This window comes from Ambystoma mexicanum, chromosome 11 (assembly GCF_040938575.1).
Source record: "Ambystoma mexicanum isolate Mex_15411 chromosome 11, UKY_AmexF1_1, whole genome shotgun sequence".
Lineage (NCBI taxonomy): Eukaryota > Metazoa > Chordata > Amphibia > Caudata > Ambystomatidae > Ambystoma > Ambystoma mexicanum.
In genome coordinates, this window is record NC_090934.1 from 51,886,122 (window position 1) to 51,903,202 (window position 17,081).

At 47.1% G+C, this 17,081-nt stretch overlaps 1 protein-coding gene across 12 annotated transcripts in view; it reads left to right on the plus strand.

Annotated features, from left to right (window-relative positions):
* Positions 1–17,081, plus strand: part of ADGRB2 (adhesion G protein-coupled receptor B2) — a 1,170,899-nt gene that overhangs the window by 165,126 nt on the left and 988,692 nt on the right. For 11 of the 12 annotated variants that reach the window (XM_069622503.1, XM_069622504.1, XM_069622505.1 and 8 more), the window contains exon 2: positions 10,591–11,323. In XM_069622503.1, coding sequence (XP_069478604.1) covers positions 10,606–11,323 — 718 coding nt within the window. In that variant the 5' untranslated portion in view covers positions 10,591–10,605. Of the gene's footprint in view, positions 1–10,590; positions 11,324–17,081 lie in introns of those variants that run through there. The other variant, XM_069622514.1, reaches the window with a different exon arrangement.

Here is a 17,081-nt window from a genome sequence, read left to right on the forward strand (position 1 = left end):
GCCTGTGGGACAGGATCTGGTGTCTGGAGGGAACTTGTCCTTCAGGAGAATCCTTGGAGGATGGTGGGAACACACGAGGAGACTCCTGGATCCTCCTCTGAGCCGCCTGGGCTGCAGAGGAGGAAGGCCCTGTTCCCTGAATAGTATCTGCGCTACAGGACAGTTTGGTTTGCAGCCTGTGGGGCAGGAACTGGTGTCTCTGTAGTTCCATTGCCAAGAATGGGGCAATTGTGACCAGTCCTGTGCTGGATAAGACGGTGGCAAGGTGGTCTCCGGCGTAGCATGGTCGGCCACGCTCCTCTTAGCGATGGCACATTTAAGTGCCAAAAGTCTCTGATCGGGCAAGGGTTATGACAACGCATCTACTGCCAGCAACTGGTAAGAGCCAATCAATGCCTTCAGTTACAACCCCGAGTAGACCAGCAACCTTTGCAGAGCAAGGAGCCGCTGATATCCCGCTGGTCCTTGGGTCACCCCCACCTCAACAGTGGCCCCTTCTGATCCACAGCAGACCAAGCAGTGGGCTTTGCCAACACTGTGACTACTCAGTGACGCCTTATGCTTCCGCCCCGGGGGCACCCTCCTTGGAGGTGGTTAATCAGCGATTTGACTCTGTTGTGCTGATCCAATGCGTGACGGCTGCTTCTTTGAAACAATTTAATTTCCAAGAAATTATGAGACAAATAAAATGCATTGAAGAGGAGCGGGAGAAAAGAGGCTGACAGCTGCAACTGTGGGCTGACAAGAGCAGCAGCAAAACGCAGCAGACAAGGAAGCCTAAAAAAGGGCATTTTTAATGAAGGACTCAGCCAAGTGATAAATTATCCAGGCCGCCTGAAATAGCGGGCTTCGTTTTCCCGCCTAGGCCTCTCGGAGCGCCACTGGGAACAGATAATGCCTCTTGGGGAGGGGGGGGGCAATCTTTCGTAGACTGTGGCACAGTGAACCCACAATCCGCCGTGCCACACCCGGGGCGGCCGGTAGAAGATGGATCCGAGGTGGGAGATGTATCGCTTCTTGTTCCCTGAAATGTGACCACCACGTGTAAATCTGCACCAATGAGCAGCCCTGGCACCCAAAATATGCCCCACTGATGAGAGGATGAGGATGGGGGCAGCCAAAAGGCTGCAAATGCCTGCACCAGGTTGAGCTATCAAGAGAGGTGGGAAGGGAGGCACAGACATCTGACATGCCACGGGGGCTTGGCTTATCGAAGCTGTAACTCCCTGCGTGCCCTCCCCCACCCCAGTGCCATCCTGCCCTACACAATGGAAGACTGAGGCTGGTCTGCCAACCTTTCACCCCAAAAGGGCAATTTAAGACTCTGCCTGTACCGCTGAGCTCCTACCCCAAGAACCGTCACAGTGAAGTTCTCGAATCCAGTTGCCATGAACTCAGACCAGCGCTGTCTCGAGTGTGGAGTCCAGCCGCTGAGCGGTTGTCGGGACCTTGGTAAATTCCAGATTGGACCACTGTAATGCCCTGCTATGTGGCATTCCTCCTGCCCAGGGTCATGGCCTCCGGGTCGCTGAGGAGGCGGCAGCTGCACTTCTCTATAGGCTACCCAGATCGGTCGCGACCTCATTGCTTGGCAGGAGCCTTCATTGGCTTGCGGTTCACCCGAGGATGTTCTCCGTCTGATCTTTCAATGCATCCATGGCATGGCCCTTGGTATCCCGCCTCAAAAATGCCCTTTAATTGCCCCCTTCGATCCGTTTGCCAAGGACTTCTGCTTGTTCCCTCCTCTAGTTCTGCATCTGTGGAGCTCGAAGGTTCTCTGTTGACGGTCCTCGAGTTTGGAACTCATTGCCTGTTGATCTTCGGAAACTAAGTTCCTTCTATCAATTCAGGAAAAAGTTGAAACCGTGCATTGTCTTGCTCGATTGACTGGTTGTTTACTCTTAACATGTCTGCACCCAGATGCAGTCCTCTGATTGGTTCCCTATGGATATGTGCATTACAAATCACTAAATCAAACCAAGCAGAAATGTAACTTAGAAGCGCCAGCCAGGAATGCGTCGGGGCGTGGGCGGAGAGGGGGGCTGGGCCTAGTGCAGCACACCCCTTTAGGGGGTGGACGGAGATGGTGGATAGGAGGAAGATTGAACTCTCATGGGCTCTTCACTCTGTTCAGTTGTGGGTTTTTACGCAGCAATTCATGGCAGTCTTCTCGCTTCTAAGCGCTGTGATAATGGGGCTCTCTGGCCAAAACCGATGTCGGTTTAGATGGCACACCTCTGGGGGCTCTCGGAGCTTTTTGTCCAGCAATTTCTAGAAGGTGCATGGGAGATGACCATTTAGAATTGTGATTTGATGCCCACCCCGACGTGGCGCTTGCTGAAGTGTGTGCTCAGGGGTAGAGCAGGCTAGTCCCGCAGCAGCCTAGGTCTCCCTCCTTTTGGGCGCCTGCCTGTTTAGTGCCAGTCTGCCCGTCGTCTTCTGTGTAGGGTCTTGGAGAGGCCCTTGCTGGGCCAGCAAGTCTCCCAGAGGTAGGTGCTTCTATGCGATCAATACTCGTGCACACTCGAGCGGGCAATACACATGCAAAGGGATAGGTCACTCGTTTTGTTATCAAGACTCTGCGAGGTCGCCTAAGACCACACATGTCTACTGTCTGCATCGGCTTCTCCGCTTGGACAACATCATTTGCAAAATGTGGTTCTTTCTGCATCCCCTGTCTCTGTACCTCCTCCACAGACGGACAGAGATGGAACGCTGGGCTGAATAGGATCCCAAGGGAAGTGGCCAGCTTCATATGAAGTATCCAGTCAAATGGTGAGAGAAGGTTTCAATGTTAAAGATATTTGTACCGTGCGCCGTCACCAACGGAGTTGGTCCCCAGGCGGATCTGCAAATGAGAAGGTAGGCATGGCTTAGTACGGTGAAGAGGGAGTAGGATAGTAAGAGGAGTGGTCTTCTGTTGGCAGCTTCAACTCGGTATACACCGTGCGCTGAGCTTTTGGTGCAAGTATCGGAGCAATGTCAGTCCTCGTGTGCTGTCGGTGCGATTTATGTGTTGTAGCAGTGTGGTGAAGTGCATGCGGCATGCGGTGCGAGAGGTGCATATGTTAGTTTTTGAGCGATAGAAGTATGTAGAGAGTTTTGAGTTTTTTGGTTAGTGGGTTATATGCTTTGCAGCTTATCACAGTATGCCTGAATGCCTGGTTTTCGGGAATCCTGCCTGGTACGAAAACTGCTAGATTTGAGAGTCCTGTGTAATGAGGGAGAGGCCCACGCCCAACAGATCTTCACTTTGCTGGTTTTGAGAAACATTTGAATAATTCAGTACAGTCCTAAAACACAGCTAGAATCGAGAGACCCGCAAAGGGAGAGAGAGGCCCACGCCTGGCAAAAATGTTGGTGCGACACATTCCCTGTTTTATTTGAATGAACTATGTATAGTGGGGTTGAAGTGTCTATTCTCCTTGAGTCTCGGAGCAGGAGTAGTGTCCTCCTCTTACCCTACCCTCTATGTGAATATGTCTGCTTGAACTTTGGTGTGGTATGGGCCGGGATGCTGTGGATGAGCCGTCTAAGTGATTTCATCTTGGTCTGTCTGTGTGTTCAGTCTATAGTGTCTTCCTCTTGTGGCCATCTCTCAAGATGTCATATGGTATGTCGTGGGGTGCGTTCCTTGGATTCTGTTCACGTTCGGTTGTTTGGCGGGGGCCGAGGTTTGTCTCTTACTCATCGTTGTTTTGCGGTGTGGGTGTTCTTGTGGGTGGTCTTCTAGTTACGCAGTGAAGTGCCTGGTGAGAGAACGAGGATCCTCTGAGTTTTCTTTTGTTATAGGGTTTTGGTTCTACGCGTATGTCGTTGCTTGATCTGAGCGTTCTTGTCGGCTGGTGTAGGCGTAATTTATCTCTCAGGAATTCTCCGCTTTAGTTGTGTATAGCGATGTGCTTGATGCACATGGATTTTAATTTTATTTGTTGTTTTTTTGGTAGCCAATGTAGTATTTTTAGTGCAGGTGTGATGTGTTCTCTTCGGGGTAGTTTGAGAAGGAGTCTGGGTGCTGCATTTTGTATGTGTTGTAGTTTTTTTAGAAGTCGTTCAGGCATGCCCAGGTATAGGCTGTTGGCATAATCTACTCTGGACACGATGAGAGCGATGATGCTTAGAGTTTTGTTGGCGAATGAAAGGAACGGTAGGATCCTTTTTGCCGCTCGCAGGAGAAAGTAGCATTTCTTGAGTAGAGCATTTACTTTTGGCTCTAGGGTGAGTTTGTTGTCCATCACGACCCCTAGCTTTTTTTTTACAATCGGCGACAGTGCTGGGGTTGTCCCGGGTTCCCTTGGCCAGGGGATGTAGTTGATGTCTCCTCCGTTTTTTGTGACGATCATCATCTCTGTTTTGCCTGGGTTAATTTTGAGGTGGTTCATGTTCATCCAATTGAATATATCACAAAGGCAGTTCTCTAGTGTTGTGTTTACGTCAATAAACAAAGAATAGGCCTGGGACTGTTAAAATGACTAAATAGAAGTCGAACCGTTAACAGAAAAAAAATCCAAGTGGAGGTATATCTTGTCAGTTCTTGTTCACTTTGACCTCTGCCCAAAAGCAGTAGACTGCCCTAACACAATGCCAGGCCCCGCACCAGTCGGCATGCTTGAACCCTGCAACGTTGCAGTGATGGACCGTATCATTTCAGAGTATTGATCGGCAGTGCCAGGAGGTCTGGAGATGTCCTGTGCGGTGGGTGGGGGGGTCGTCTCTTAGATACCTTGAACGCTGGGCTGGGTCCGTGGGGTCTCCATATTACCAACAACAAGCTAAGCAAGGTTCCCTTCGCACAGGCGCGGTGCAAATACAGTGGTGGGTGGGCAGGTTCCAGATGGAGCTTGCATGCCGGCCAATGTTCTTTTGGAAGTTCTAGCGGCGTAATGCCGCTTTCTGCCAGTCTTGGCGATGGCGGCATCCCTGTGCGATGCCTTTATGATATCGCTGTAAAAACAGAGGTTGCTGTATCTACAGGGAGGGGGTTCCTTGGATATTCATAGATTTAAACGACATAGGGGACCAAGTGCCCCCCCTACCCCAGTTGTCTACTTTGCCCCCCTAATTGGTGTCCTACTAAAACAAATGTTTCCGGGCGCCTTAAAGATGCCCATTCGTGCATTTGCAGGTGGTCTTTGCTCAGCCTATGTTCTTTCTCCTGGCCTGAAAGAGACACCACAGGAATCAATGGGCCATGAACATCACTGGGGTGGGGGCATCACTGTTAAAAGCAGGGTTTCTGCTGCTGGACACACTATTGTTTCCCAAATGGAAAGCTTACACTTTCATAGAGAAAAACAAAGCAGACATTTTCTAACTGAAACATGCTTGTTAAACTTACATCCACTACCTTTTGTCGGTCTGACCACAAATACCCTTTGATTTTTGTGCCCCTTCCTTTGTGCTTTATCTTAGGATAGTTGCCTAAAGCAGTGACATGCTTCTCAAACTATTTAATCACAAATAAAAGCTTCTATTGTGCTGACAGCCGGTAATGGGTAATTAAACTGTGGGTTCATGGTTTCCAAATTTTGATTTTCAGTATGGGGGTAGAAATTCCCCACCCCTGGCCCTGAATTTAAGCAAGCTACGAGTAAACCCATCCTCTGGACGAACACATTTTATAGCACTTGTTTTTTGTAAGGAATTTCAAAAATTCATAAGATTTACAGCCAGTTTTAAATATAATGTTTTAGTAACAGTTACTCAACCTGCTGAGCTACCCAAATAGTCTTCTACTGCAGGGCATGTCTGTGGATCCCTTTAATGTGTTTCAAAATCACTGCATTCCCAACAGTGCAGTTCGTACATGACTTCAAAGTCGACATTATTTCATTTCCAGCCACACTGACCCTGTACATACATTCAATTACTGTGTACCAGTGGCGGCTTCTCCATGATGAGAGAGGACCGCCAACCCAGGGGCACCTTGCCCGTAATGGAGGAGCCAGTGCAGTGTAAACCCTAAGCACTCCCTCAGCTGCCCTTTGCAGCGGAGGGAGCACACCTCGGCTGGCTTGAACTGTCAAAGGGAAACACGTTTTCCATATAACAGTTTGTTACTCAGCCTTGCAAATCCAATGAGACCGGCAACGTCGGCGACATTTTGCTTCCCCAACCTTGCCTGGTCCATTGAGGATGCTGGCTGAGGAAATGCATGTTTGTATGTGTGGGTGAGGCATTGCTGCGCCTCCTTGCACATACCGAGCAGGGCACTTTATCAGCACTCTGGCTCTTGCATGCGTGTGCACGAACCAGGAAGCGCACTTTGCTTCCTGGTTCCTGTTCATGCAACGCAGAAGCTGGAGCAGTGGGAGGGAACATCCGGACCGGGAAAGAAAGTATGTTTAATTTAAATGTGTATGCATGTGTTATGTGTAATGACTGAGGGTATGATGATTGGTGTGTGCGTGAATGAGCAAGTGCCCTGTGTGTGTGAAGGTTGTGTGAATGTGTTTGTGCGTGTGTTTTTACTGGACTGTGGAGCTGATATTCCCTACAACCCAAAATCGGTTCCTAGTGTGAGGCGCTGGGGGCAGGCATTACATTATTTTGACTGGGCAACTATGAAAAATGCCACGCCTGCCCCTTGGGCCTCCTAGCTCCTCGCATGCACACAATCACATTGTGTGTGAGGCGCTGGAGGGCCCAGAGGGCATGCATGGCATTTTTTATTATTTATTTTTACTGGGCATCTATCCTAGATGCAAGAATGGTAATTGTTGTTATTATGTAGCTAAACTGGCTCTTTAATGCACCCATTCTAGCCATTTCTTACTGTGCCATGATATTTTGTATTGGGAATCTTTGATGAAGTATGCATAAGTGTTAATACGTGCCGAGACTGGCATTTTGATGCAGCCAGTCTAGCCACATCTGACTCTGGCATGACATTTGCATTGGGCATCTTTGATTAAGCAATCATAAGTGTTTAAGTGGCAAGACTCGCATTTTCATGCAGCCAGTTTTGACATATTTTCATACTGTAAGAAAGGAGAGCCCCACTGTAAACCTTACTATTGCGGGTCAGAACTAGGTAAACAAAATGGATACTGAAGGGTCACAATGACTATATCATACTAATACCTAAACAACAATATCTGTTACATATTTTATTTATTTGGATTTGTATAGCGCACATCTGCCCCGGGGCATCGTGACGCTGATAAGGTAGACTTACTTGGTATATGACAAACAAGAGTGTATCAATTACAGCAGGTAAGTAGTGTGAGTGTGTTACTGTCATTACATAGAGTAATTACATGTAGTCATTGCATGTAAACGATACATACAGTTGTAACATACAGTCATTCTGGAGAGTGTGGAGAGAAGTTAGTTGAAGAGAGTGGTTTTTAGCAGGTTGTGGAAAGCATGGTATGATTGTTCGTTCCTTCCTTAGAGCCGTAGGTAGTGTGTTCCAGCTCTTTGGTGCTAGGTGTTGGAATCTGGACCCCCCGGCTTTGCTTCTTTTGAAGGTGGATACATAGGTCTGGTTTGTCAGGTGAGATCTGGTGGGTCTGGTGGATGCATTGAGGGTGATCCTTTCGGATGGATAGGGCGGGGCATCAAAGGAGAGGCATCTGTGAGTAATGGTCATGGATTTCAAAAGGATGCGTTCTTTTATTGGTAGCCAATGGGCATCTTTTCTGGCCTGGGAGATGTATTTCCTTTTTGGAAAACTCACAGCTGCTCTGAGGGCATTGTTCTGTGTGACTTGGATTTTTTTGAAGTTTTTTGTCGAGGTGCCCAGGAAGAGGGCATTGCAATAATCCAAGTTGGTGCCTACTGTGGCTCTGGCTATTGATGGGCAGTTTTGTGTGGAGAGAAAAGGTTTCACAGCATTAATTACCTTAGTGGCATGGCATTGACCTGCCGTGACATGGACAGCGTTGAGTCAAGGTATACTCCTAGGGTTTTTACTGCAGAGGAGTCTGTAATGGTTGAGTTGTCGATATTAAAGGTTTTGTATTGCTGTGGGAGTTTGTTTAGGGTTTCTTTAGTAGCAACTATAAGGATCTCTGTTTTGTCTCTGTTTAGGCAGAGGCCATTGGCTGCCATCCAGGTTTGGATGGCTGTGTAGATCTTAGTTAGTGCGGCGGCGTCTTACTCATAGATGGCTGTGAGGAGGAGTAGGACTTGGGTATCTTTGGCATAGTTGTTGTAGGCTATTTCTCCACAATCCAGGTCATTGAAGAGTGGGAGGGTGAACATATTGGATAGTGTAGGGGCAGTGCAAGAGCCTTGTGGGGATGGTGGTTGGGGATGGTACATGCAGAGTCTGAGAAGACTTTCATGAGTCAACCTGCAAGGAAGTATGTGACTCAGGAGATGGCTTGCAGAGAGAAGTCTGCTTTGTTTTTTAGTTGCGTGCCTAGGATGTCATGGCTAACCAGATCAAAGGCAGCAGATAGGTCCAGCTGGAGCAAGAGTGCTGGTTTGCCTTTGTCCATGATATTGTCCATGATATCGTTGAGTTGTATTTTGAGATCAAGTAAGGCTGACTCGGTCCCATGTCCCGGCGGAAAACCGATTGTCTTTTCCCTAAAATGTGGTGGTCTTCAAGATATTGCTGGGTTTGCATGTAGGACACCTTGTCCAAAATCTTAAGCAAGAAGGGGACGGTGGTGATGGGTCTATAGTTGGCGTTTTCAGGATCTAGGGTTGTTTTCTTGAGAAATGTGCGCACCCAGGCTTCTTTTAGGCTGTCTGGGAGTGAGTTGGAGTTGAAGGAGGTATTGATGAATGACTTGAGAAACGATGCAAGTGTTTCTACGCAGTCTTTGACTAATATGCAAAACAAGTAAATATGCAATAGGTAGCAGTACGTAATCATTGTCAAATGAGAACGTACCGCTACCTATGCAGCAGTACATGAAATTAGTCACTCTTGTTACTAACCCACACATATGCATATTTACTTGTTTTGCTATTTATTTGTGCCTGATAGGTGTATACCTACTTTTAAATGTATTTCTATTGATCAATTAATCTTTGTTTTATTACATTTCTACTCTCTGTGATCTTTTAGGCTAGTATATACCAATCTAGCCACGCTGCAATACGGACATACCTCCTGTGCGCCAATGATGAGGGTAGCCTTTGACTCGATTTTCTCTCGCTAGTCTCCTCTAACCCTCTAGAGTCAGGCCCCCATACAAAAAAGAGGGTTCCCTGCTCATCTATATACTTTCATTTCAATGTATTGGTGCAGCCAGCATGAAAAAATAATGTTTAATGGCATTTATTGTGGGAAAAGACATAACAGAAATGTTTCGGCGAAATGCTCCTGTGCACTGTTGGTGACTTGCATCTATTGGATTTTTTTGTTTTTTTTGAGTTACCCTAAACAACCAATAGCAAAAAATTGCCATTTTACCCAATTTTAAAATAGTGTGCTGTAATGTGCACAATTTTAAGCCATTATTTGAAAAATATTCTTCAGGTGGAGAGACGCCCCCAACACCTCTTGATTGATTCGGGTCTCCATGACACTGGCATATTTGCTGGGAAATGTTACGCCCCTTCAATTAAAAAATTCACCAGCCACCACTGGGGTGTACAGACAGATATTCTGTAAAGAATTTTATGGGGGCAAAGTGAGTTTCCTGCAACCATTGCTAAAAGATCAAGGAACCCGTTGCCGCCTCTCCCCTATACACTGTGCCTGCAGGTGGGCACTGTCCTCGACTAATTTGAGGTCTGGGTGATTTCTGTTCACCTGGCTCTTTTTCACTGGCTGTTATTTAAAGCTGAGCTGGAAGTGATGTCTCTTCTGCTAAATACCACCTCCCACTACACTTTATTTGAAGCTGTGCTAAGAGTGATGTCTGCTTGACTTAAAAGAATGCAGTCTCTTGCTCAGCGCAAGGGCGTTTTTGAAACAGTTGAACGTGTTAACTTTTTAACTTGATGCAAAACTTTAATTGTTTTTTACCTACTCTGCACATGCTCAATGTCACCTTTTGTAACCAGCTTGGTAAAAAATAGGTATATTTAAACCAGTTTGTCCTGTTGACTCTTAGTGATGTGTACCACCCACCTTCTTGTATTTGTGCCCCTCGGTTTGCCCCCCCCATACTGATTTCTAGGGGCGCCACTGTTAAACAACGCTGTATTCCCTGGACCAGGTCCATTCTGGCTATCGGTGCCTTCTGCATCTGCCACCCCGACTCTCCCCCCCCCCCCCGCCTTTCACCGAAATGAGCTCACATGCTCCAAGTTTGTGAGTAATCTGACATCCCCTTCCTTCCCTTCTCACTTTTCCCGCCCTCTTCTCTTGGGTTACAGCGAAGTGGCTGCGTTGGCAGTTGTCGTCCGGTCCTTCCCTATCACGCCCAGCGGGCATCAGTAATGGCGTCCAGGGTTTCCCGCCGCTGAGCACGTGCCGGCCGGCCGGCCATCACTGGTTGCCTGGAGGTGCTGCCGCTGACGTGATAATCTGCTGTGACCTGGGGTGTCTAGCACGTGTTTGTGGCTGTGTGCGACTAATCCTCTTTTTCTCTCTCTCCCCGTTTTCATCTGCTTTCCACATTCCTCTTTTGCATTTCTTTTTTCGCTCATTTCTCTAATCTGCCATCCTTCCTTTTATTGCAGGGCAAATGACATAGGATGACCACTGCCTGTCATCTCTTACTGTCTGTCATATCGTCTGTTGTTGTGTCGACGTTGGGGTTCGATCCCGCGCCCAGCGCATGCTCCGCACTGGCTTCTGGGGTTCTCTACGGCGCCTTCTCTCTCAAAGACCTCTTCCCCATCATCTCCTCAAGCTGCTCCTGGACCCTGGAGAACCCGGACCCCACCAAGTACGCCTTGTACCTCAAGTTTAACCGCGACGAGCAGGTGTGCACGCACCTGTCCCCCATGGTCCAGCCACTGGACCACTACCTGCCCAACCACACCTGCAGCCACCCCGAGGAGGGCGAGGAGGACGGCCTGGAGCTCTGCCAAAGCAGCAGCACCTTCACCTTCCTACACTTTGACAAGAACTTCCTGAGGTTGTGCTTGACTGCCGAGGCCGTCTCCATCCAACACCTCACAGAGGTCCTCCTGGACTCGCAGTTTGTTGAGGTCTTGCTGGTCAACAACGACAACTCCAGCCAGTTTGCTTGTAGCGTCCTGTGTCGATGGTTCGAGGAGTGCATGCTGTCCGGTGGCTGGAGCCATCGATGCGGCATCACCCAGACTGGCTGCCCGTGCCCGGAGCGGCCTGCCCGCCACAATGCCACCATCTCCAACGTCATCATTCCGGCCACCAGCAGCGACTGCTGTGTAACAGAAGTGCATTCTGGGAATGCAAATGACCTGTACTCTCAGGACTTGAAGTATGGTAAGCCACGTTTCATGCCTTGTTTCCTTTCTGCCTGCTTGCTTGTGCTCCGGGACACCGAGGCACGCTGAATGCCCAAACTAGGCAGGACACAGTGTGTCTGTGCACAGGGAGCTCCCAGCATACTCACACCCTATACTAAAGTGGGGCTAGCTTGTTGTATGACTCTGTAGACCCACTCTGGTGAGGGTTGGCTTGAGGTTGTAAGTTTCCTGTGGTATGCACTTCTCAGCACCACCCAGCAATCTTTTGAGGTATCTCTTTGCCAAGGCATAAATGTATCGGTGGCAAGTCATATCTGCAATTTGTACCTTTTTTCTTTTCTTTGTAAATCTGTTTGCGGTATTTGCTACTTGCATTTCTAGCTTAGGTAGGCTGCCTTGGGACACTGCACATGTGCATTTCTTGATGCACTGATGTATGCTTCAGAAGTATCCGAGCTTGAATAAAGGAGACCCAGTCCTACCTCACCTGAAGTGGTGCTGCCGGGCTGGTCAGCACCTACAAGTTGAGCCCAGGCCTTGTCACTTGGCCAGATACTAGAATGACCGCCTGCACAGGAGGGAGGGAGGGAGAGGGAGAGAGGGAGAGAGGGGGAGAAGGAGAGAGGGGGAGAGGGGGAGAGGGGGAGAGGGGGAGAACACGTACCTTGAAAAACTTGTGTAGGTGCTTTATAAATATCATATATATTGTATCATTGAGTACATTAGCCAGGAGTGAAGAGGGCCAAGAGGTGACCATGAGCGGTGACTAGTGAGGGGAGCAGGTCACGTGTGTCAACCACACTGCTGAGGGAGGGGTCGTAGAAAGGCTAAAAGAGTAGTTGTGGGAGGCAGTGCTTTAGGCGGCGGGAGGGGCAGGTGGCAACAACACTTCATTGACCTTAAGATATAATTGTATAATTTTTGAGGAAATAGCATTGGATGTGTCATCGCAAATAGTGCAAAGTGTACTTTCCAGAGAGGCGTCATCCTCCCGCTTCTGGGTATGCCCTGGTGTTAAGAGCAGACGACAACCCTACCTCCCTGCGGCTGGGTGCAGCCTAGACTGGCTTGTGTTCCTGAGCTGGGGGGACCTTGCAGTCTGGGTTGGCCTGTACCCTTAATTGGCGCAGCAAAACATTATGGTTTGCAAATGGTTGGCCCCCTTCTACAATGGTTTGGCCAGCGAAAAGATGGAATGAAAACCTTCCCAGAGGAAGTCCCTGTGCTTATGATTACTTCAAAGTTTTCCATTTATTTTTTGGGGTGGATGGTGGCTACCAACATGCAGAATGTGGCAGTCATTTCAGGCATCTGTTGCAGAACTGTTTATTCAAGTGTATCCCTGCTCTGAGGGATGTCTCTGCTACCGGTCTGCCATGGCACATTCAAACGATGACCCCCAAATAGAGTACGTGCTGACAGCCCACTGTCTCGCTTGGTAAAGCTGCGATACCTTGAAAATCAAGATATCCCAATAACTCGGTTTCCTTAGCTGCCATAAACACACTTGGAAGCTGCAAGTAAACACTGTGGAAAAAAACAGATCTGGATCTGCCACATACTGGCCAGTGTCTTTGGCTTGGCAAAGCCCACTTGAACCTCCAAATTTCAGTGGGTAGTATCAGGCCTGCAGATAAGGTTTGTACCAAGCCTTTTTAGGCATGCAAATTTAGTAAACACGACCACTTTATTATTTTCCTGTGTACATATTTGCATACGTTTAGAGCAGGGGGCAGTTAAAAGGTCTGGTTACTTGACAGAAACCAAGATGATGCTTTTTGATTTTTATCTACATGGATGTAGTTGCAAGCCATGGAGAAAGGCCTCTGAAACAGAATGCATTTCTCTGATCCTTTCAAAAAAAGATACTGCACACTGCGATAAAAGGAAGGGGTTCTTTCCATTCAGACAAATGATGTGTTGTGTGTAGGCTTTTATGGAGCAAACAGAAGCACTGTGCATATTTATTTTCCTAGCATTATTAGGACTGTATACTTACTAAGATGGAAAACTAAGTTGTATTGAGAATGTATCTTTTGTACCAAATTATGCTTTTCTTTCCAGTGAAAGCAAACCGGCATTGCAGAATTGTATTTTTCAGAGTTCCTGTGCTGTGTGTAAATGTGCAGAGGCAGATCATGTTTACACTTATAATTTAATTTACAATCTTATAAAAACAGTGTGTAAAATGATGACTGTGCACGGTCTAGTTTATATGCATTCAACCTTGCAGACAATGGGGTAGATTATTATAAATGGTCAGTGGCAGCAGAGTCTTTGCTCAAGGATGAGTGATTGTCATTACACTGATCACAGTTCTAGCCTCTCAAATCTTCAAGACTACAATTAAAACCTCCAAAACATGACTCTCCAGGAAGTGCACAGGCTGTTCAATAACAAACAAATGAGAAGTTACAATTGTAATTGAAATAGAAACTCAGCAAAACCTGCCCCAGTCTTAATCCGGGTAGGTATTTAGCTTTATGCAGCGCCTCATACATGGTTCAGCCAATATCTAGGTACTGTGATTTATTATACCTCAGTGTCCATACTCTGGTTACGGACCTGTGAAGGATGTTGGCCAATATTTGTATTTTGTTTATTTGTATAGTGCGCCTGGCCCAAAGGCATCTGGACGCTTATCTTCGTGTACAATAAGATAACACAGCCGCTTGAGCACCTGTTGCTGCGATCTGCGCGTGATCTGTAGTTTTTAGGTTCGAATTTTGGCATGGCCAACTCAGCCTTTCATCCTTTTGAGGTCGATAAAGGAGTACCAACTTTGGTTTGGTGATGATTGTGATGAATATGTTCTATGTACAGCGCTTGCCAAAAGCGCGTTTGTAAATAACCATGAGATTAGGTATAGCATTTAGTATAGAGTCCTTGCCTCTCTGCACTGTTGTATCATAACACTGGCATACGGTTAGGTAGTAATAGCTCTAGGCAATTAGGGGGGGAGGGGTCACAGTGGAACTGGTGAGGCCTGGGAGTCATGAGAAGCAATGAGTACTTGATGTTGCTTGGCGCCCCCCCCCACTCTGCCAGGTTTGCTGGGCCATGACTCGCCAAGGCAGATGGTCTGACAGGTAATCACACTGATTAAAGAAGCACTGGGCTGACTGGCAGAGACGCACCTGCAGCCCAGTGCAGTGGCCTGTGGGCAGTGGCAGGGAAGCAGCGCCATGAGGGGGCGTGCACAGATGAGTTATTGTGCTAGACTCACGGCAGGCCAACAGGATGAATGAGGTTAAGAGGCATAGTGGGTGGGTAGGTGCCAGCTTGTGTGGACTGCCATTGCTTGCACAGTTGGCCCGGATCATCGCGATTATAGCTGGGCTTGAGCAAAGAACCGTACTTAACCCGTGCAGCGCTTGGAGAGAGCACCGAGACCTCTACGGATTCCTGACAGTCCCAAGAAGTTGTAATACCCCACGCAGTTGACGATAAAAGTGCAGAAAGCATCAACGTCCTAAGGGATAGTAAGGTCCTCCATCGTCGTGTTTTAAAATAAGTCTGTCTCAATTGAATTGCCATTTTATTTTGCTAACACGTGTCATTGAATTTTTGGCCCAAACTCGACCTCTGTGATTTCCATTAAGGGATAGTTCCGGGACTTTTTTTTTATTGTCCCTACGGTTCGGCCATGTGTTTTTAAGCATAAATCGGTAGATCGTAGAAAACTTTCCTATGGACCTTACCCGACTTTTCGTCCATTAACGCACTCGAAATCAGCCGCCATTTTCTGATAATCCTATCATTTCCCCCCATCGCCCTGGCTCACCTGCTTTTGCGGCACTAAATCAAATCCCCCGCCCCTGAAACAGACTTTATCAAAACATTCATATTCCCCGCCTCTATCCGTGACGTGACTGTGCTGCGTAGGCAAACGCGCCCAGGCGTCTTCTACGCGACTCCACACAGAACCCGGAAACAAACACAGATCAGCTCACAACACAGCGCGCCACAATTCGGAATATGAAACTGTACTTTTAAATCAAACCGCAAGATTGTAAATTTGGTAAAGTACATTTATTTGACATCAAATGTTTAGAGAATATTCAGCGATTTGCATTTTTATTTGCTCACGTTCCAAAAAGTTCGTTTTGAGGCACGCGATGTTCCTTTGCTGTACACAGGGTCTTAGATCATCTCACAATACAGCGCCACAATTCGGAATATGAAGCTGTGGTTTAAAATCAAACGGCAAGATTGTACATTTGGCAAAGTACATTTATTGGACATCAAATGTTTAGAGAATATTCAGCGATTTGCATTTTTCTTTGCTCTCGAACCAAAATAGTTCGTCTTGAGGTAAGCGATGTTCGTGTGCAGTACACAGGGTGTTGGTTTACGATAAAATAAGCTCTTCGGTCGCACTGATAATCGCATGGCTGTTCCAACAACGAGGCACTAGGCCACCACAACGGTCTGTATGTTGCATCTAGCCGTTAGTACCGCGTAAGGGCATACTTGTACTTGGCGATCGTCCCATAAAATGGTCAGGGTGGTAACGTTGTTCACGCGGAGAAGCAACTGGCGGTTGTAAAAGCCATCCGCCGGTGTCTGGTACTCGTGACACATACAATAATGAAGGATGTACCTGTTTTAAAAACATAAAAAATGAAATTCGTCTCACCATCAGATCTTTATTAAAATTATTCATTTTATATATTAGGTCGGGAAATTATTTCATAGCTAGGACAGTGCAACTGGGTATTATACGTTAAGGGGGGGCTGTAGGATACTGAGACAGTCCCCCAGTGCAGGGGTTGACAGGGAGGCAGTTCAGGTGGAGAGTGGAAGGGCCCAGGACCGAGGTCGCAGACAGTGGACCAGTTGTAGCATGGGAGAGGGAGAGAGAAAGCAGAAGCAAAGAGGAAGGTTTTGAGGTGCTTCCGTAAAAGGAGATGGTTCTCCTCAAGATAGTGCGCGGTACAAAACAAAAAGCCACATAGAACGAACAAGTACAACTTAACCCGTCTTTAAAGCTACTGTATAGTAATTAAATTGCGGTATAAACTCATCTAAAGAGTTACTTACATTATATTTGCATTTTCCATTGTGTCTGTGCGTAGGGCAGCCCCGAAATACCACTCCTTCTATGCCGACGTTATTTCTTCTAATGAACGAACATTAAATGGCTTTCATTTCTGAAATTATATTCATTATCGTTTACGTTATTGCTCCACACCCCCAAAAAGAAGTCTTTCGGGATGGTCCCGGCCTGTCAAGGTCAAATAATAATAGAACCTTATACTGAGTCGTGGGCCATTCCGGCACCCGAGCAAAAAATCAAAGCAGCTGACCTTCACTTTGAACGAGCACACATTCCTAGTTAGCTACATTCAGTGTAAGGCCATCTCACAGGACTTGAAATTTACACTCCATCTTTGCATTTTGTCTGCGTGCATTTGCAGCCCCAGAGAACCATAAATACCGAGACATTCTATAATTTTTGAAAAATGATTTATATTACTGTTTGGTTTAATTTAATGCGCAAATGAACAAGGTTGGATAGACACATTGCATGTACACTGAGCAATCACTTTTATTTACACATTACATAGATACACATATTCAATGGGCCTGCAACATGAGGAGACTCGAGAGAACAGACAATCAAATTACAATCATTTAAACCATGATGTGTATTTCTCAATGAGCTCTGCTTTAGAGGGACATGGAACAGAGGCAATGTTGGGTGGCAATGCAGTTGTCCCCTGCACAGGTTCGTTCACAACTCCATGTATGTGGCTATCTAGGACATCAAC